Here is a 22,851-nt window from a genome sequence, read left to right on the forward strand (position 1 = left end):
AAATCGGAATAAAAAGCGATCAAAAAATGTCACGTGCCCAAAAATTTTACCAATAAACACGTTAACTCGTCCTGCAAAAAACAAGACCTCACATGACTCTGTGGACCAAAATATGGAAAAATTATAGCTCTCAAAATGTGGAGATGCAAAAACTATTTTTTGCAATAAAAAGCGTCTTTTGGTCTGTGACGGCTGTCAATCGTAAAAATCCCCTAAAAAAACGCTATAAAAGTAAATCAAACCCCTCTTCATCACCCCTTTAGTTAGGGAAAAATAATAAAATTTAAAAAAATTATTTATTTCCATTTTCCCATTAGGGTTAGGGCTAGGGTTAGGGTTAGGGCTAGAGTTAGGGTTAGGGCTAGGGTTAGGGCTAGGATTAGGGCTAGGATTAGGGTTGGGGCTAGGGTTAGGGTTGGGGCTAGAGTTAGGGTTTCAGTTAGAAATGGGCGTTTCCACTGTTTAGGCACATCAGGGGCTCTCCAAATGCGACATGGCATCTGATCTCAATTCCAGCCATTTCTGCGTTGAAAAAGTAAAACACTGCCTTCCCTTCCGAGCTCTCCCGTGCGCCCAAACAGGGGCTTACCACAACATAAGGGGCATCAGCATACTCAGGAAAAATTGGACAACAACTTTTGGGGGTCCAATTTCTCCTGTTACCCTTGAGAAAATACAAAACTGGGGCTAAAAAATAATTTTTGTGGAAAAAAAATGATGTTTTATTTTCACGGCTCTGAGTTATAAATTGTAGTGAAACACTTGGAGGTTCAAAGCTCTCACAACACATCTAGATAAGTTCCTTGGGGGGTCTAGTTTCCAATATGGGGTGACTTGTGGGGGTTTCTACTGTCTAGGTACATTAGGGGCTCTGCAGACGCAGTGTGACGCCTGCAGACCAATCCATCTAAGTCTGCATTCCAAATGGCGCTCCTTTCCTTCCGAGCTCTGCCAGGCGCCCAAATGGTGGTTTCCCCACATATGGAGTATCAGCGTACTCAGGACAAATTGTTAGCCTTGGGAAAATACAAAACTGGGGGCTAAAAAATAATTTTTGTGGGAAAAAAAATAATTTTTATTTTCACGGCTCTGCGTTATAAACTGTAGTGAAACACTTGGGGGTTCAAAGCTCTCACAACACATCTAGATAGGTTCCGTACGGGGTCTATTTTCCAAAATTGTGTTACTTGTGGGGGATTTCAATGTTCAGGCACATCAGTGGCTCTCCAAACGCAACATCTTAATCTTAATTCCAGTCAATTTTGCATTGAAAAGTCAAACGGCGCTCCTTCCTGTCTGAGCTCTGCCATGCACCCAAACAGAGGTTTACCCCCACATATGGGGTATCAGCGTACTCAGGACAAATTGTACAACAACTTTTGGGGTCCACTTTCTCCAGTTTCCCTTGGTAAAATAAATCAAACTGGAGCTGAAGTAACTTTTGTGTGAAAAAAAGTTAAATGTTCATTTTTATTTAAATATTCAAAAATTCCTGTGAAGCACCTGAAGGGTTAATAAACTTCTTGAATGTGGTTTTGAGCACCTTGAGGGGTGCAGTTTTTAGAATGGTGTCACACTTGGTTATTTTCTATCATATAGACCCCTCAAAATGACTTCAAATGAGATGTGTTCTCTAAAAAAAATGGTGTTGTAAAAATGAGAAATTGCTGGTCAACTTTTAACCCTTATAACTCCCTAACAAAAAAAAATTGGTTCCCAAATTGTGCTGATGTAAAGTAGACATGTGGGAAATGTTACTTATTAAGTATTTTATGTGACATATCTCTGTGATTTAAGGGCATAAAAATTAAAAGTTGGAAAATTGCAAAATTTTCAAAATTTTCGCAAATTTCTGTTTTTTCACAAATAAACGCAGGTAATATCAAAGAAATTTTACCATTATCATGAAGTACAATATTTCACGAGAAAATATTGTCAGAATCATCAGGATCCGTTGAAGCATTCCAGAGTTATAACCTCATAAAGGGACAGTGGTCAGAATTGTAAAAATTGGCCCGGTCATTAACGTACAAACCACCCTTGGAGCTTAAAGGGAAGGTGCCATCAAAAAAAAATTTTTTTCAGAAATTGTAAAAATGTAAAGAATTAATGATTACATTTTCTTAAAAAATATTATCATTTGTTTATAATTTAGTAAAATATGAAAAATAATTTGAAAAGTTTTGGAATTTCCACTTTTCAACACTAGGGGGAGCAGCTGCTGAAATTTCAGAAAAACCTAGTGTAGAAATAGCTCACATTACAGCACTGCAGTAATTATGGGCGGAGTCTGCTGACATGTGATGTCTCCTCTCCTCTCCTTCTGGGTGTTTGCTAAGGGATTAGAGAGGATGATATTCAGGAACCCAGTGAGCAGCCATTTTGTTTGTGACTGCAGAGTATGGCTGCCGTCACACTATCAGTATTTGGTCAGTATTTTACCTCAGTATTTGTAAGCCAAAACCAGGAGTGGAACAATTAGAGGAAAAGTATAATAGAAACATGTCACCACTTCTGCATTTATCCCCCACTCCTGGTTTTGGCTACAAATACTGAGGTCAAATACTGATAGTGGACGGCAGCCTTAGGCTACTTTCACACTAGCGTTGTTGGCTGTACGTTGCAATGCGTCATTCAGGAGAAAAAAACGCATCCTGCAAAGTTGTCTGCAGGATGCGTTTTTTCCCCATAGACTAAAATTACCGACGCATTGCGACGTATTGCCACACGTCACAACTGTCGTGCGACGGTTGCGTCATGTTTTGGTGGACCGCCGCCACAAAAAAAGTTACATGTAACGTTTGTGCGTCGAGTCCACCATTTTCGACCGCGTATGCACGGCCGAAACTCCGCCCCCTCATGCCCAGACCTAACAATGGGGCAGCGGAAGCGTCGTAAGACTGCTTCTGCTGCCCACATCGGACATTTCTTTCACAGCATACGTCGGTACGACGCACTGCGAAAGGCTCGTACCGACGCTAGTGTGAAAGCAGCCTTATACTGACAAGTAGACAGTCACCGAGGATGGCAGGCAGCAAGGATTCTGGGAGATATGTGGTGGAGGGAGCAGGGTGACAGCAGCACAGAGTATTTCAGGAGAGCAGTGTGCTGGTCTATGGGGGGGCCCCCTGTTTGGTGCGCGGAGCAGCCAGGGATTGTACATAGAGCGCTGTCTTTTATACACATGGATGGACCGTCTGCTCCACAGAAATCCAGGAAACATTTCTGCGGATTGATGGCCTGGTCTGATCCAGACTTTGCATGCAGACCCCATTCCCCTCCTCAGATCCTGTCTTCTCCATCCTGTCCTGGCGATGTGTGAAAGGGAGGCGACAGGCGAAGTACGGGGTGACGCTGGGAAGGAAATGTAGCCATATAGTAACAATAAAAATGAGACCCCTCTCTTCAGCTGCCTCACCAGCCCTGACTACACCTAACTGGAGGTCATGCTGTCCCCTCTATTACCCCAGACCCGCGTGCAGGTGTTCAGCCAGAACCACCATAGAATGGGTCCGCTTTCTGAAGATAATACTGCCATAGTGTTCTCACATAATACCGCCATATAGATCACACACAATACTATCAAATAGATCACACAATACTGTCATACAGTTCTCACATAATACCACCATATAGATCACACATAATACCGCCAGTGTTCTCACATACCGCCATATAGATCACACATAATACTGCCATAGTGTTCTCACATAATACCGCCATATAGATCACACACAATACTATCAAATAGATCACACAATACTGTCATACAGTTCTCACATAATACCACCATATAGATCACACATAATACCGCCAGTGTTCTCACATACCGCCATATAGATCACACATAATACTGCCATAGTGTTCTCACATAATACCGCCATATAGATCACACACAATACTATCAAATAGATCACACAATACTGTCATACAGTTCTCACATAATACCACCATATAGATCACACATAATACCGCCAGTGTTCTCACATACCGCCATATAGATCACACATAATACCGCCAGTGTTCTCACATACCGCCATATAGATCACACATAATACTGCCATAGTGTTCTCACATAATACCGCCATATAGATCACACACAATACTATCAAATAGATCACACAATACTGTCATACAGTTCTCACATAATACCACCATATAGATCACACATAATACCGCCAGTGTTCTCACATACCGCCATATAGATCACACATAATACCGCCAGTGTTCTCACATACCGCCATATAGATCACACATAATACCGCCAGTGTTCTCACATACCGCCATATAGATCACACATAATACTGCCATAGTGTTCTCACATAATACCGCCATATAGATCACACATACCGCCAGTGTTCTCACATACCACCATATAGATCACACAATACTGCCAGTGTTCTCACATACCACCATATAGATCACACATAATACTGCCATAGTGTTCTCACATAATACCGCCATATAGATCACACATAATGCTGCTAGTGTTCTCACATAATACCGCCATATAGATCACACACAATACCACCATATAATTCTCACAATACTGATCAAGCATAATACCACCATACAGATCACATAATACCGTCATATAGATCTCACATAATGCCATAATACAGCATGACGCTCGCAGCTCCTGTTATCGTACACATTGAGTTGCGTGTGCAATGGGGAAAGATATGCAGGGGGGAGAGGAGTGCATAGAAGTGGATTAGATACACGGTTCACCAGACAGTATCACACAGGAGAGGATTAGATACACGGCTCAGCAGTCAGTATTTCACAGGATTAGGCTATGTGCATACGTCAGGATTTTTTCCTGACATAATCCTGAGAATTCTGCCAGAAATCCGCGTGCTTTTTTTGCGCGGATTTCTTGCGGAATTTGCGCGTTTTTTGCGTGGATTTTTTGCGGTTTTTTTGCTTTTTTTTTTTATTTTCCGGAATGTCCTTTTTGATAGGAAATCCGCAAAAAGATAGAGCATGTCAGGATTTTTTGCGGTATGCGTTTTTTTTGCGGAAAAAAACGCTAACATCTGCACAAAAAATGCGGAATGCATTCTAAATGATAGGATGCATAATGTTAGCGTTTTTAAGTGGATTTATAGCGTTTTTATGGCGAAATTCCGCAAAAAAAAAACGCTAAAAATCCGGACGTGTGCACATAGCCTTAGATACACAGGTCAGCACAGGATAGGATTAGATACACGGCTCAGCACAGGAGAGGATTAGATACTTGGCTCAGCACAGTATAGTGATAGATGCAGGGTCTGATGTCCTGTGAGGAGCTGCAGTGAGGTCCGAGCAGCACAGAGATTCTCCCCCATCCCCCTCTGTTACCTCTCTGCAGCTCCTGATAAGATGACATCAGACCCCAGCACTTCACCCTCTCTAGCGATTCTAGAGATTACAGGCAGCAGAGGACAGGGAATGGCCGCTGAGTGTGAGAGGAGACAGATGGAGCTGCCCCTCCAACAGCACGGCTCTACAGTGGAGCTCACAGGTACACTCCACTGTGGGCTAAAGCAAGATGGCGCCGACCTCCTGCCTCTGCTGTGATGTGGAGACAGCCCAGGGGGCGTGGCCACATCAGAGCAGAGAAGCTTATAATGGTAGCTATGGGGTCGGACGCCGACTACTGATCTCTATGCCCAGGGCAGCCGTATGTGAAGACTGTAAGTGTCGTGCAGCTACACTTACAGTCCTGCAAATGAAAATGGCGGCGCCCAGTGGCAGAAAAAAAAATGAATAAAAAAAAAACAATAAATACTATGCACTTGAAAATAACTTATGAAAATAAGGAATTAAAGAGGTTTTTTTTTTTTTTACAATATTAAAACGCGGCACCTTCCCTTTAAGGGGATTAACAAATAGTAAAAAAAAATGGTCTTTTCTACAACAGGATAAAGTTATAAGGAATCTTATTCCGAATCATCACCGTTTTGTATGTATACTGTAAGTGCATTTTTTTCCCTGAAAAAATTGAAGGATGTGTTGTGATTGTGGGGATCACAATCCGACATATAGTCGCAAGGATTATTTTCTGTTACATAGTTATGTCATAGGGGTGACATAACTTCACATAGTAAAGTAGTAGTCAATTGCATTAAATTCTGGTGTCAAAAATTATATGTAGGACGAATTAAACGGGCATTGTGCATCAGGATGAAGAATCGTGTCTATTACATTAAAAGACAATTTGTAGGACAACCAAAATCCAAACACTACAAACAAGTACACAAATGTACTGTAGCTTAAGGGTAGTTCCTTTTGGGTGATTAAAATAATAAAAAAAAACCGGGGAAAACAGTCACCAGTCTATAAAGATAACTTTCTTTTAAAAAATTTTTAAAAGCACATATAATACCTGATGAAGGCCGTTGTGGGCTGAAAAGTGTCTTAATAAATTTGGTACTGAGCAAATTATCTCAACCTTCAAACTATCCTTGTCTTCCGGAAGCGCCAAGAAAGGAATTTTTTTTTTCTCTAACCATTGTATTCACATGCAATCCTTGGATCAAGGCTGGCATAGTTCCTGCAATAGTGCTGCATACCGGAATATTATAAGGCGTGGATCCATCATACGGATCAATTGAATGTACATACAAGACATCTAAAGGGTGAGTGCAACAATATATATTTCTTGCTGTGAATATACACCTCCACTTAGACTCTGCGCCCCTTGTCTCCCCTTTTATATCTCCTTCCGATATCCTTGTGTAATATGGTTTTATATGAGATTGGTATCTTTTGTGGCAAGAAAGAATTATATTATTATCATAGATTGGTAATTGTTGTAATCGCATGTGAATGTATCAGCCAACCTACTGTATGTGCAATCTCTCAGATACATTAAACTGGGCATCCACCAAACACAACTTACCTGCACAAGTAACATTTACAGTTTTTCCTTGGGTTGTCACTTGTTTAGTGAACAAGTCACACAATTCATTCCATTTTGTGTTGTCTCCATTTTGAAATCCAACAGCCACCACTAATTTCAGCTCCGTCATGTACATTGGGACAATTATTGGGTCTTCAATAAATATTTTACCTTTAAATATAAAAAGAAACAAAAATCAAATTATGTAAGACACTTTTTATCATTTTGTCCAATATCCCACAAATTCTATCTACGTCCCAAACTTCCATAAATTTGATTTCTCCTTTGTGTATGATAACTGCAACCAGGGTCATTATATTTAATAATCTGCTTTTCACAGTCACAATGGCATGCAAGGTTAGCCCATAACTCTCTACTATTGTGTACCATCCGCTGGAGAAGTGTGAGAATTTAATGGATAATTAAAATCATTAAAGGGAATCGCTATGTAATATAAGGACAAAATGAGGTAGGGTTGAAACACAGAATTCAAACATGTGTCACTTATCAAGCTGTGTGCTATTGTTTACTTACAATGAAGGTTTTATTACCACTGTCAGGTCTGATGCTCACATGTTAGTGTGACTTTGCCCCCTCCTGTGATAAGCAGCTCACTGTCAATAGACAATGTAAACAGAGAGCCTGGTGTGGGCGGAGTTAGATTTCTCAGCTCTGCTGCATGCTAAAGATAAAGGCTCTGACTGGGTCACAACTATTGCACCCAGTAAACTAAGTAGTATATCGTTGGATTCAGAGTGTCTTTTCTTACATCATATTACTCTTCGATGAGGCTGCAAAACCTGCTGACAGATTCCCTCTAAGCTCATTGTGCTTCCTAAGGTGTCAGTAATCCAAAAAAGCATGCCAATATATTTGCAGCTGTCTTAAAAAAAAGCTGGACTCTTGAATTATATTGCACAACACAAGAGAACGGAGCAACAAAATCCCAGAAACCATGATCATAAAATCATACAAATTTTATTTAGACCAAGAATAACAAATTGTAACATAATAATAAATACAGAGCAGGCATATAGCCAAAACAGGTGGAGTGTAGAGGGAGTAAACTATATAACATCCAGGGTACAGCCAACATGGGTCACCACGACTCATAGAGTCGTTACATAATTTCAGGGATCTCAGTATAAATGTCCTTAGGTTCCACAAGCGGCCCCCTGACATTCTTGTTTTTAATTAGTTTTTAACTTTTGTTGTTCTTTGTTTTAGTTACTCTTCTAAAGGGCTGAGAGTGCTGGGTCTTGACTTATAGCTGCGTTTCCACTTACCAGATTACAGTGCCTATTATTCTGCCAACCTTTTATTGATACCACAATTGCGGCACATTTACAGTATGCTGCTCTTCTCTTATATCGTAATCGCACTTAAATTTAGCACTTTTTGTTAATCTATGTTGGTATCGCGATATCATTACCCTGTTACAGTCCCTCTGGAAGATGGCTACCTTCATGGTCTGCGGCAAGATCGCCACCGGTTGTGCGCGCGTGCGCTCTGGATCTTGGTCTCCCTCCTTCTGTTGGTCCGTCTAATGAGCTGCGCGCGCATATTAATATGACGTCAGTAGGTGGATTTCCGCCCTATGCGCGCGCTGCGATGACGGCCACCAGAGTGATGCGGGCCAGATCCCGAGTGCGCATGCGCCGATACGCCAGTGTCATTTCCGGTTCTCTCCCCATTTAAACTCCTAAGAGCGACCAATTGTTACACCCCTTTTGAAAAAGCAGACCGCGAAACGTGCGTCAGGGGGCCGCTTGTGGAACCTAAGGTAGTCATCCTGATTTATGGGTAAGCCTGTTTGCGTTATACTTATGTCCATGTTGGTTGATATGGTGGCGCCTTGTATTTACAATACTATGGACATTTATACTGAGGTCCCTGAAATTATGTAACGACTCTATGAGTCGGTAATGTGACGTGGCGACCCATGTTGACTGTACCCTGGATGTTATATAGTTTACTCCCTTATATTCCCCAGGTATACCACTAGTTTCCTCTACACTCCACCTGTTTTGGCTATATGCCTGCTCTGTATTTATTATTATGTTACAATTTGTTATTATTGGTCTAAATAAAATTTGTATGATTTTATGATCATGGTTTCTGGGATTTTGTTGCTCCGTTCTCTTGTGTTGTGTTTGTTATGGAGCTCCCTGATTTGTCCTGAGGATTTGGACTATAGTACTGGGGGAGGTATACGAGTGCACTCCTGGCCAAAAATATACTATAAGGTTTTTGAGTTTTATGTCAAATCTTGAATTATATTGACCTGAGATTGTTTTCTTTTAAAGAGGTCAAAGTCTTGTATCAACATGAACTCTGTTGACAATGTGAACATTGAGCCTCATGGAACATGAGAAGGATAAACACCAGTGATAAGCGAACATGCTCGAATAAGGTGTTATCTGAGCATGCTGGTGTGCTGAGTGTCTTTGACGTGCTTGAATAATATCTTCGAGTCTCCGTGTCTATATATTTCACAGTTGTTCGACATCACTAATAAGGACGTTATCAGTAAATACATTATTTATTTTTTTTAAATTCTCAAAAATATTAGTGAGCCAAACATGGCAGAAAGGTTTTACCATTTCTAATACCAAATTTTATGATGCTTTGTTGCATTCAGTTACCCTTGTCAATTGGATGCCCAAACAGGAAATTTTCCTCATATCTGTCTTGCAATGTTAGCTCGCTAAGTAGTTCATCTTGTGACCTCATGTCTCCTTTTTGCTTATAGGATAAAGCAGAAGCTGACCGCACAGTAAGGGGGAGAGCGTATTTAGACAGTATGTCTTCCAGAGTCATAGGCAGCCTGGTAGCTGTAGAAAAAAATAATGTATAGAAATAAATATTAAATACGTGCCTGCAGTAGGAATAAACACAGGTAGGTGCTCTAAACATACTGCCTTCAAAAAGTATTCATACCCCATGAACTTTTCCACAATTTTTTTTACATTACACTACACTCACAAACTTAAATTTATTTTATTAGGATTTTAAGTAATATACCAACACTAGGTAGCAAGTATTTGTTAAGTATAAAAGAAATGATACATGGTTTTAGAAATAAAAATCTGAAAATTGTAATGTGCATTTGTATTCAGCCCACTGTAATCTAATACTCCAAAATAAAATCCTGAGTGACCAATTGCCTCCAGAAGTGACATAATTAGTAAATTGAGTTCAACTGTGTGTAATTTATTCACAATATAACTACATAGATGTTTTGTGAAGGCCTCAGAGATTTGTTTAAGAACATTAGAGATCAAACAGCATCATGAAAACCAATGGAACACACAAGACAGGTCAGGGATAAAGCCGAGAAGAGTAAAGCAGGGTCAGGTGATAAGAAAAAACATAGCCTACGCTCTGAATATCTCACAGAGAACTGTTCAACTCATAATCCATAAATGGAAGGAGTATACCACAGCTGCAAACCTACAAAGACATGGCCATCCACCTAAACGGACATCCTAAGAAAAAAGAACACTAATTCGAAAAGCAACCAAGATGCCCTGGTCTGATGTAGCTGCAGAGTCTTTTGGGGTATGTCTCTACCTGTCTTGCACATCTAGAGGCTGACTTTTTTGTCCATTCTTTGCACACTCTCTCTTGCTCAGTGAGATAGGAACAGGAGTGTCTGTGAACAGCAATTTTCAAGTCTGACCACAAATTTTCAATGGGATTTATGTCTAGACTTTGACTGGACCCAAAACTTGAATATGCATTTAGCCCAAAAAGATCTACTTTGGTCTCATCTGACCAAAACATCTTCTTCCACATGCCATGTAGAGGACACAGCTTGCATGTGGAAAATAATGCTGCTGTCAGATGAGACCAAAGTAGAAATTTTGGTGCCAAATGCAAAATGCTACGTGTGGCGGAAAACTTACACCGCACATCACCCCATATACACCATCCACACCATCAAGCATAGTGGTGGCAGCATCATGCTGTTGAGGTGCTTTTCTTCAGCTGGTCAGAGTTAATGGGAAGATGTATGGCACGAAATACAGGCTATCCTGGAGGAAAACCTGCAAAAGGCTTGAGACTGGGGCATAGGTTCACGTTCCAGAATGACACCGACCCTACACATACTGCCAGAGCTACAATGGAATGGTTTAAAAATCCTACCAATAGGGCAAATAAAACCAAATAAATAAAAAATATTTCATAATAAAAAGTATACCGTAATTTTATTAATATACATTAATTAAAAACACTTTGGAAAAGACGGCATGGTGGAAAGAGGTAAAACTACGCGTTTCGAATGCAATCAAATGTTTTATGTTTCTTTCTGGAATGGATTTGTGTCATACTTTTTTTTTAATATTTTCACATTGATGTTTTAATTAATTTCATAATGTGTCCATAATGTCCTGCTCCCCATTAGTGTGCTGGGATATTTAGGGCTGGTGGGAAAAAATCCCATCAAACTTTGACAGAAAACACTGTATTGCTTTCAAAATGTGTAGCTTTACCATGCTAATTTTTTTTGTTTGACATATTCAAATAACACTGTCAAACATTGCACCAAATAATGTTAATACAATTCTAAAATAATGGAGCCATATAGTATAATAATGCTATAAAGTGCTAGTCCCTATTGCAAATTACCCTGTATAGCATGGTAGGGATGAACTGCTGGACAATTGCCATTTTTCCTTTCCTATAAAACAGTTTTGACTGTAGCAAAGAAGTCACACTGAATTTTTTCAGGCCGCAGAGTTAACTACTATGATTATGATAACACTATTATAGAGGTTATTCTTGTATTGTTTAAAAGATTATCTGAAATTAATTATAATAAAGGAACCAATATAAGTCCTAATTAGTCACAGAAACAAGCCCTTCTTATTTGCAGCTAAAAGGAAAGGTATCAAATTGTCACTTACTTTTCATAGTGCCACTGTCTTGTCCAACAATGAATTTCAGCCTTGTCAGATTAGAGGGTAAGGAAAAAAGCTTCCCACTCTTGGTTTCTGCAGCTATTCTTTGCTGTGTGCAATGAGAGTGGACTCTGATAACCTGCAAGGAGGAAAGAGAGCTTCAATCAATTATTCTAAAGCTCTTATGGTATTCATTTATTTACCATGTGGCCTGCATAGTGGATGAGCATATGGTAGCAAACTTGGTTTGGTCCCTGGGAAAGCCAAACATAATAAAGTCAGCCAAACATTCCAACTCGTGTGAAAACAGGCAACCATCTAATCTCCACTATCAAAAGATGAAAGATTAAGCATATTAGATTTTCACATGCCTAATTCCTTGTTCCAGTGAGAGAAAAGTCACTGTCAAGGTGTCTGGTAGAGGCTTATATCTCTCTTCCCATTACGAAAACTTGTATTCTTCATTATAGAGATGGAAAAATACTTGCTGGCCAAATTAGTTGAGTAGTTGTATAGCCAGTTTTACATTTCCTTGTTGCAACAACGTTCATACTTTTTGATATATACAGAAAAAGTTAATCATAAAACAAAAATACAAACGTGATGAGTGGACCTGTGGATCTGCGGGTTCATCAGGTTTGAACGAACTTGAGAAACAAGTTTATATTTCAAGTTAATGGGGAGGGGCGAACATCCAGCAGTTCCCACGCTGTTCTCTGTGTGACAGCATTGGAAACAGTGGCTCTGACTGGCGCTAACCTTACTGAAGTTACCGCGGTTAACAGCTGAAGTTGACGCACCCACAGGGCCATGGGGTACTCGGTACCGGGTCCTGCGGTTCACAGGGGGATGTCACGGTGGCCCTGGGCATCAACGTTAAAGAGGAAGGTCTTTAAGGGGAATAAAGTTTGTGTTTGTGATGCCACCTGTGGTATTCGGTCAGTGGGGACCGACGCTGCTTTAAGGGGTCCTCTGGGGTGATGTTATGGCAGCTAGATGGTATAACTTCCCACAGGTGAAGTATATCCCCAGGGCTCCCGTGGTGTAGATGGAAGATGGTGAGGAGTGCAGTAAAGAATGAGGACACAAGGTCTCTTTACCTTGGTTTACTGAAGACTTCAGCATCCACAGTCCAGAGCACCAGATCACAGGGCAGGCAGGGTCCGGCCGGCTTGAAGGCAAGTTAGGAGTCCCCCTACCCAGGTGGAAATCAAAAGCCTTCCTTTAGCACCATGGTGGTGTAGTCCCTTACTGCTTAAAGCTTCACATAAGGTCCTCACAGATGTTATCTCTCTCTCTGTCCCCCGGGTAGGATAGGACATAACCCGTATGACTGGTGGCTTGAGGCCGTTTATAGGGACTCTAGCATGCCCTGGCTTCTGAGGGGTGTCACCGTGCCTCCTGGGTGTTAGGTCGGACAGGTAACGTAGAGTTCAGCTGTCCTGCCGGTCTCTGATGTAAGTCGTGGAGGGCCTTACGATCCTCGGTGTTCCAGCTACCAGTTTCTGCACCTCAGAAGGAGGCAGCCTGCTCGGGGCTGATCTCCCCCTGATATCTTCTCCTGTGCTTTGCTCTCCTGCATGCTCTCTGCAATATATTTGGCTTTCTAAATGTCTCTTTTCAGAAACTGCTGCACTGCTGCTACACAGCTCCATAAAACCTTCTTCTGCTTCAGACTGATCCAGTCTGTTTCCTGGCAAGAACTCACTCACTGGAGCTCTGTCAGGAACTAACTAACTTTCCCTACAGACTACCAGTTATATATATGGGGAGTCACCTAGCAAGTAGGATCAAAAGCTCCCCCTGGTGGCTTGGAGTGTGAATGTGTTGCATGTTTGTGGTACCTGGTTGCAGTTATCCCTTCTTGCCTTCAAGCATAACATCACTCTCCCCATGAGGAAAGCAATGCTACTGTGACGACCAGGACCTTGGGGCGCCACACTATCACACAGAGGTGTGACCAGCGATGACAAGGTTACTGCCGGTCAGGTGCCAGCTGATGACTTCTACTGTCAGAGTCTCCTGGTCTTTCTGATAGCAGTGAGAGCAGACGACACTGATGAGAGTATTTATCAGCAAGCACCTGTCCATAGCGGTAGCTTTACTGCTATCCACAGGTGCCAATCACATGGTTAACAGCGATAAAGGGGCAGGACGGCATACTGGGACCCGCACCTGTTCCTGCCACTATAATGGGGCCCTGGCTTTCCCTTATCTCAGGGGTACCTATGATGGTTAGGAGGCCTGAGCCGCCAGCGTATCCCTGTCTCCTGTGCAGGCCCTATCAGTGGCCCCCTCTCCCCCCAAGGGAAGTGGACTGCACCAGTGTATAAATACAACAATAAACAGGGTATACAGACAAGGTAACTAAAAGTCTCAAACTCACCAAATGCTCACACAACCACAGAGGAAACACAGAGAAGGGAAGAGAAGGAAAAAACTAGGAAGGAAAACAGGTTTAACATGCAACCAAAACAGCAGACTCCAATCTCTGTAAATAAACCTCCAAGCTCCTAATACCATGCTCCTTCACACTCCAAGCCAGGCAGCAGAACTGATCACTGACAACAGTTGTAGACAAAGCTGAGTCTATATGGGAGCGCAGATTACCGAAACCAAATCAGCTGAGAGACATAGCTCTCAGTAACAAGGTTTAACTCCTGCCCTGCTGGCACAAGACAGACAGGTCAGAATTCAGGAGAAGAGCTTCTGTTCATCGTGTGTGAACAAGGCCCAGAGCGCTGTGGTTCTCTGGAACCTCTCTGTCACGGTAGCCCCGTGACAATACCCCCCCTTCTATGAGGGACCTCCGGAACCTCAGGACCAAGTTTCTCATCATGAGCTGTATGAAATGCCCCGACTAACCTAACCGCATGGACATCAGTTGCAGGTACCCACATCCTCTCCTCAGGACCGTACCCCTTCCAATGTATAAGATACTGTAGAGACCGGTGAACAAATCGAGAATCCATGACCCTGGCTATCTGGAACTCGAGATTTCCATCAACAAGGACTGGAGAGGGAGGTAAAGGTGATGGATTAGGTGATGCCACAAACCTCTTGAGTAAGGAGCGATGAAAAACATTATGGATGCTAAACGACTGAGTTAAAGCCAGCCGAAATGCAACAGGATTGACGACGGCCACAATCCTATAAGGGCCAATAAACCTAGGGCCTAATTTCCACGAGGGAACTCTCAGTTTAATATTCTTTGAGGACAACCAAACCCAATCACCCACTTTCATACGTCTCCGATCAGCCACATTCTTATATCTGGAACTCATCCTCTTTAACTTATCCAGAACCCCTTGCCATACGGACATGATGGACGAAGAAAACCTCTCTTCTTCAGGCACCCCCGAGGAATCCTTCCTATTAAATGAACTGAATTGAGGATGAAAACCATATGCCCCGAAAAATGGGGACTTACCAGTAGACTCATGAGTACGGTTGTTTATAGCAAACTCTGCCAACAGTAAGTATTTAACCCAGTCCTCCTGATTTTCTGAAATGAAACACCTGAGATAAGTTTCAAGATTTTGATTTACACGTTCTGTTTGACCATTAGATTGAGGATGAAAAGCTGAAGAAAACGACAAATGAATCCCCAGCCGGCTGCAAAAAGCCCTCCAAAACTTAGAAATAAACTGCACCCCACGGTCTGACACAATATCTGAAGGAACACCATGTAATTTCACAACCTCCTTGCTAAAGATCTGTGCCAGAGTCTTGGCATTAGGTAGGAAGGGCAATAAAATGTAACATCTTGCTAAATCTGTCAACTACGACTAAAATAACTGTATTAACCTCAGAAACTGGTAAGTCAGTGATGAAGTCTATTGACAAATGGGTCCAAGGTCTACTGGGAATCTCCAGAGGTTGGAGAGACCCAGACAGGCGAGTACGAGGGGTCTTGGAACGCGCACACACACCGCAGGCAGCGACATATTCCTGTACATCATGATTTACCTCAGACCACCAAAAACGCAGAGTGAGAAGGTCCGTAGTAACTTTACTTCCAGGGTGTCCGGCCAGGACCGAATCATGATGTTCAATAATGACCCTAAGACAAAGATTAGCAGGAACATAAAGTTTACCTAAAGGACAGGCTGTTGGGGCGTCCCCCTGCGCCTCTAGGACCTCTCTCTCAAGATCCGAATTAATTGCAGTGACAATTACACCCTTCTGAAGTATAGGACCTGGCTCACAATTATCCCCACCCCCTGGAAAACAACGGGATAACGCATCAGCCTTGACATTCTTGCTTCCTGGCCTATACATATTGTAGAAATTGAACCTGGCAAAAAACAGAGACCACCTAGCTTGCCTTGGTGTGAGACGCTTCGCAGATTCTAGATACAACAGATTCTTGTGATCTGTGATCACCATGACTGGGTGAAGTGCTCCTTCCAAAAAATGGCGTTATTCCTCAAATGCCCATTTAGTTGCCAACAGTTCCCTGTTACCAATATCATAATTCCTCTCAGTAGGAGATAATTTTTTTGAGAAAAATGCACATGGACGCCACTTACTCGGAGAAATCCCCTGAGACAATACAGCTCCCACTCCCACCTCAGAGGCATCCACCTCTACCACAAATGGCGGCGTGATGTCAGGCTGTATTAGTATGGGTGCAGTGGAAAAACACTTCTTCAAAGTCTCAAAAGCCTGGCAGGCCGTACTAGACCAGACAGAGAAGTCCGTGCCTCTCTTGGTCATGTCTGTTAAAGGTTTGGCTACTACTGAAAAATCTTTAATAAATTTGCGATAGTAGTTTGCAAAACCTAAAAACCTCTGTAAGGCCTTAAGGTCCTCAGGACGCTCCCACTCCAAGACCGCCTTGACCTTAGCTGGATCCATACGAAATCCTGTGGAGGATAAGAAATAACCCAAAAACAGAATCTCTTTGACCGCGAACATGCATTTCTTACGTTTGGCAAACAGTTTATTGTCCCTGAGTACCTGAAGGACCTGCTGTACATGATCCTGATTAGACTCGAGGTCAGAGGAATAAATTAAGATGTCATTGAGATATACCACCACAAACCTACCTATTAGGTGACTAAGTATATCATTGACAAAGTGTTGAAACACAGCAGGAGCATTACTCAACCCAAAAGGCATAACCAAGTTCTCGTAATGTCCCTCTGGAGTATTAAACGCCGTCTTCCATTCATCTCCCTCCTTCATCCGAATGAGATTATATGCCCCCCTGAGATCTAATTTGGAGAACCATTTAGCCCCCACAATTTGATTAAAGAGGTCCGGAATAAGAGGGAGCGGGAAAGAATCCCGGACCGTAATTTGATTTAATTCACGGAAATCTAAGCATGGGCATAAACCCCCGTCCTTCTTCTTTACAAAGAAGAACCCGGCAGCAATGGGTGATGACGAGGGTCTGATATGACCCTTGGCCAGACTCTCCGTGATATAGTCCTTCATGGCCTGTCTCTCTGGGGCAGAGATGTTGTATAGCCTACTCTTAGGCAGTTTAGCACCAGGAATGAGACGTATGGCGCAATCATAAGGACGGTGTGGAGGTAGCTCTCGACTCCCCTCAGAGAATACATCCTCAAAATCTGAGAGGAACTCTGGCAAAACCTGAGAACTCAACCCGGCCAGCCGAGTGCCCAGGCAATGTTCCTGACAAAACTCACTCCATCTAGTAATCTCCCGAGTCTGCCAGTCTAACACCGGGTTGTGAAACGTGAGCCATGGTAAACCGAGAACTACAGGCGACGGCAAACCCCCCAACACATAACAATCTATTGACTCAGAGTGCAACTCCCCTATTTGTAGGCTCACCCCACGGACGATCTGAGTGAAAGTCCCCTGGCTCAAAGGTGCAGAATCAATAGCAATTATAGGTATGGGTCTAGACAACTCTTGAGTTTTAAGCCCATGTGCCTGAACAAACCCAGCATCAATTAAATTAAACCATGCCCCAGAATCCAGAAAGGCAGAGATATTGAGCCTACTTTCACCAAGACGAATCTCGGCTGGTAGGAAAAATTGTGGTTTACCTAAGGAGGAAACTAGTACACCCGAGTTGCCAACCTCCCCGCAACCCGGGCTCAATAGTTTTCCGGTGGTTGTCTTCCAGAAGGACACACAGTCACATAATGACCCCTACTGCCACAAAAAAATATGCACCTCCCTTACGCCGTACTACTGCAGCACCCTTAGAACGAGAAGCGCCACCCAACTGCATAGGTTCTCCTAGAGACTCAGATTCTGGTGAGTCCAAATCTGAATTACCCTTGAATAGCGGCGATTCATTAAGTCTCTGGCGCAGGCGGTGGTCCACACGGATTGCAAGAGACATAGCTGCCTCCAGTGTGGTTGGTGTCTCCTGTAGGGCGAAGGTATCTTTTATTTTATCAGATAGACCCTGATAAAATTGACTGCGGAGTGCAGGGTCATTCCACATTGTGTCAGTAGCCCATCTCCGAAACTCAAAGCAGTACTCCTCTACTGGGCGGTCTCCCTGTGTAAGATGGCGTATTGTGGACTCAGCGAGGGATACGGGGTCAGGATCATCATACACTAGACCTAAGGCTCGAAAAAACTCCTCCACAGTCAGTAACGACAAAGCGTCAGCAGGAAGTGAAAATGCCAAGGATCACCTTGTAGGAGCGATACTACAATTCCAACCCTCTGCTCCTCTGAACCTGAAGAGTGAGATCGCAACCTAAAATACAAATTACAGGCCTCCCTGAATGTAACAAATTTGTCACGCCCCCCAGAGAACCTGTCAGGTAAATATTAGGCTCCAGCGACGCTTGTGGAGGTGTAGCAACCCCTGCAGTGGCCACTGGAGTGCGCTGTACAACCGCCGAGCGAAGGTCAGCCACCTCTAGACTGAGTTGCTGGAATTGTCCAGCTAAAGCAGCAATGGGATCCATATTGGACCAAGAAAATTTAAGGTCAGTGATACTGTCACGCCGTGTCATGTCGGATGCTGTTCACACTAGGGCATCCGACAGACAGCGGTAATTCCACATTTGTCCACTATACGCTCAGTGGCGCCGGCTAGATTTTATCCAGGTTATCCAGGGTTAATCTGGCTGGTAATCTGGTTGGAGGCTGGGTCACGCCCGTGGCCTTTAAATAGTCATTCTGGACATTGGGCATCGCCGATTATAGCTTGTGTCTTGTGCCTGGTGATCTCGGTCTGGAGTGGTGATCTAGGAGTTGAAGTATCATATCTGGTGGTGTATTATCCTTTGTCATATTTCTCCTTCCTATATTTGTGTTTATTTTTGCCCTGTGCACATTATAGTGTTTTCCTGTGTATCTGCGGCGTGGTGCGTTTTTAGTTTTCACTGTCTGTACTTTCTGTGTAGGTTGGTGTGTGGTCTTATCACTGGGTGGCGGGTGGAGGTTTCAGCATAGGGCTGAAACAGGAGTCAGGGTCAGGCCTGGCAGCCCAGACAAGCACACCATCAGTGTAAATTCTGGGAGAGGGACAGACAGGGTTTTCCCTAGTCTGAGTGATATCACAGGGGCCCGGGTAATCAGCTTTAGTCTACCCAATACCCCCGTGACACGCCGTTAATGGTGATAAAGGGGCAGGACGGCATACTGGGACCCGCACCTGTCCCTGCCACTATAATGAAGCCCTGGCTTTCCCTTATCTCAGGGGTACCTATGATGGTTAGGAGGCCTGAGCCGCCAGCGTATCCCTGTCTCCTGTTCAGGCCCTATCAGTGGCCCCCTCTCCCCCCAAGGGAGGTGGACTGCACCAGTGTATAAATACAACAATAAACAGGGTATACAGACAAGGTAACGAAAAAGTCTCAAACTCACCAAATGCTCACACAACCACAGAGGAAACACAGAAGGGAAGAGAAGGAAAAAAATTGGAAGGAAAACAGGCTTAACACGCAACCAAAACAGCAGACTCCAATCTCTGTAAATAAACCTCCAAGCTCCTAATACCACGCTCCTTCACACTCCAAGCCAGGCAGCAGAACTGATCACTGACAACAGTTGTAGACAAAGCTGAGTCTATATAGGAGCGCAGATTACCAAAACCAAATCAGCTGATAGACAAAGCTCTCAGTAACTTCAGTAACAAGGTTTAACTCCTGCCATGCTGGCACAAGACAGCCAGGTCAGAATTCAGGAGAAGAGCTTCTGTTCATCGTGTGTGAACGAGGCCCAGAGCGCTGCGGTTCTCTGGAACCTCTGTCGCGGTAACCCCGTGACAGCTTGGTTGTTTTTTTTTGTTAGGCATTCATCTTATTTAACCCCTTAGCGACCGCCGATACGCCTTTTAACGGCGGCCGCTAAGGGTACTTAAACCACAGCGCCGTTAATTAACGGCGCTGTGGAAAAAGTGTATAGCGCCCCCCACAGGCCGATTTTCTCCGGGGTCTCGGCTGCCGAGGGTAGCCGAGACCCCAGAGAACATGATTCGGGGGGTTTTTAACCCTCCCCGCATTTGCGATCGCTGGTAATTAACCGTTTACCGGCGATCGCAAAAAAAAAAAAAAAAAAAGCGATCTCTTTTTAATTTCTCTGTCCTCCGATGTGATCGCACATCGGAGGACAGAGAAAAGGGGTCCCAGGTGGCCCCCCAATACTCACCTAGCTCCCCCGATGCTCCTCGTGTCTCCCGGTGGGCGCCGCCATCTTCAAAATGGCGGGCGCATGCGCAGTGCGCCCGCCGGCCGGCACCGGGAGAATCTTTGGGGTCTCGGCTGCCTGGGGTAGCCGAGACCCCAAAGAGCATGATCGGGGGTCGGTTTTAGCGACCCCTGTTTTGCGATCGCCGGTAATTAACTGTTTACCGGAGACCGCAAAAAAAAAAAAAAAAAAGTAAAGTGTAATTCTCTGTCCTCTGATGTGATCGCACATCAGAGGACAGAGAAATAGGGGGATTCGGGGACCCTAGCATACTCACCTAGGTCCCTGGATCCTCTTGCTGCTCCTCCTGGCCGCCGGCAGAAGAACATGGCGGACGCATGCCCAGTGCGCCCGCCATCTGTCTCCATCTGCCGGCCGGCAGGAGAACAGCGGTTAGGGCTAAAATTAGGGTTAGGGGTAGGGTTAGGGGTAGGGTTAGGGTTAGGGGTAGGGTTAGGGGTAGGGTAGGGGTAGGGTTAGGGTTAGGGCTAGGGTTAGGTTAGGGGTAGGGTTAGGGTTAGGGGTAGGGTTAGGGGTAGGGGTAGAGTTAGGGGTAGGGTTAGGGTTAGGGTAGGGGTAGGGTTAGGGCTAGGGTTAGGTTAGGGGTAGGGTTACGGCTAGGGTTAGGTTAGGGGTAGGGTTAGGTTAGGGTTAGGGGTAGGGTTACGGCTAGGGTTAGGTTAGGGGTAGGGTTAGGTTAGGGTTAGGGGTAGGGTTAGGTTAGGGTTAGGGTTGGGGCTAAATTTAGGGTTAGGGTTGGGGCTAAATTTAGGGTTAGGGTTGGGGCTAAATTTAGGGTTAGGCTTCTTTCACACTTACGTCGGTACGGGGCCGTCGCAATGCGTCGGCCCGACATACCGACGCACGTTGTGAAAATTGTGCACAACGTGGGCAGCAGCTGTAGTTTTTCAACGCATCCGCTGCCCAATCTATGTCCTGGGGAGGAGGGGGCGGAGTTACGGCCACGCATGCGCGGTCAGAAATGGCGGATGCGACGTACAAAAAAACGTTTCATTGAACGTTTTTTTGTGCCGACGCTCCGCCAAAACACAACTGATCCAGTGCACGACGGACGCGACGTGTGGCCATCCGTCACGATCCGTCGGCAATACTATGGGCAAAAAACGCATCCTGCGGGCACATTTGCAGGATCCGTTTCTTGTCCAAAACGACGGATTGCGACGGAATGCCAAACAACGCAAGTGTGAAAGTAGCCTTAGGGCTAGGGTTAGGGTTGGGGCTAAAGTTAGGGCTAGGGTTGGGGCTAAAGTTAGGGTTAGAGCTGGGATTAGGTTTAGGGTTTGGATTAGGGTTGGTATTAGGGTTAGGGTTGGCATTAGGGTTACGCTTGGGATTAGGGTTAGGTTTGGGATTAGGGTTAAGGTTAGGGTTGTGATTAGGGGTGTATTGGGATTAGGGTTAGGTTTGAGGTTAGGGTTGAGATTAGGATTAGGGGTGTGTTGGATTTAGGGTTTTGATTAGGGTTATGGTTAGGGTTGACATTAGGGTTGTTTTGGGGTAAGGGTTGTGATTATGGTTAGGGTTAGTGATTAGGATTATGGATCAGGTTGGGATTAGGGTTAGGGGTTGGAGCTAGAATTGGGGGGTTTCCACTGTTTAGGTACATCAGGGGGTCTCCAAACACGACAGCCAATTTTGCGCTCAAAAAGTCAAATGGTGCTCCCTCCCTTCTGAGCTCTGCCGTGCGCCCAAACAGTGGGTTACCCCCACATATGGGGCATCAGCGTACTCGGGATAAATTGGACAACAACTTCTGGGGTCCAATTTCTCTTGTTACCCTTGTGAAAATAAAAACTTGGGGGCTACAAAATCTTTTTTGTGAAAAAAAAAAATATTTTTTATTTTCACGACTCTGCATTCTAAACTTCTGTGAAGCACTTGGGCATTCAAAGTTCTCACCACACATCTAGATAAGTTCCTTGGGGGGTCTAGTTTCCAAAATGGGGTCACTTGTGGGGGGTTACTACAGTTTAGGTATATCAGGGGCTCTGCAATCGCAACATAATGCCCACAGACCATTCTATCAAAGTCTGCATTCCAAAAAGGCGCTCCTTCCCTTCCGAGCTCTGCCGTGCGCCCAAACAGTGGTTTACCCCCACATATGGCACATCAGCGTACTCGGGATAAATTGGACAACAACTATTGCAATCCATATTCTCCTGTTACCCTTGTGAAAATAAAAACTTGGGGGCTACAAAATCTTTTTTGTGAAAAAAAAAATATTTTTTATTTTCACGACTCTGCATTCTAAACTTCTGTGAAGCACTTGGGCATTCAAAGTTCTCACCACACATCTAGATAAGTTCCTTGGGGGGTCTAGTTTCCAAAATGGGGTCACTTGTGGAGGGTTTCTACTGGTTAGGTACATCAGGGGCTCTGCAAATGCAACATAATACCCGCAGACCATTC

At 44.0% G+C, this 22,851-nt stretch overlaps 1 protein-coding gene across 1 annotated transcript in view; it reads right to left on the reverse strand.

The window, feature by feature from the left end:
* The window catches only part of LOC138676360 (uncharacterized), a 91,967-nt gene that overhangs the window by 20,514 nt on the left and 48,602 nt on the right, over window positions 1–22,851 (reverse strand). The window contains exons 2-4 of the mRNA XM_069765563.1: window positions 11,797–11,929; window positions 9,532–9,720; window positions 6,887–7,057 (exon numbers count right to left, since the gene is read on the reverse strand). Coding sequence (XP_069621664.1) covers window positions 6,887–7,057; window positions 9,532–9,720; window positions 11,797–11,929 — 493 coding nt within the window. The remainder of the gene's footprint in view (window positions 1–6,886; window positions 7,058–9,531; window positions 9,721–11,796; window positions 11,930–22,851) is intronic.

The sequence above is a fragment of the Ranitomeya imitator genome, chromosome 4 (assembly GCF_032444005.1).
Source record: "Ranitomeya imitator isolate aRanImi1 chromosome 4, aRanImi1.pri, whole genome shotgun sequence".
Taxonomy (NCBI): domain Eukaryota; kingdom Metazoa; phylum Chordata; class Amphibia; order Anura; family Dendrobatidae; genus Ranitomeya; species Ranitomeya imitator.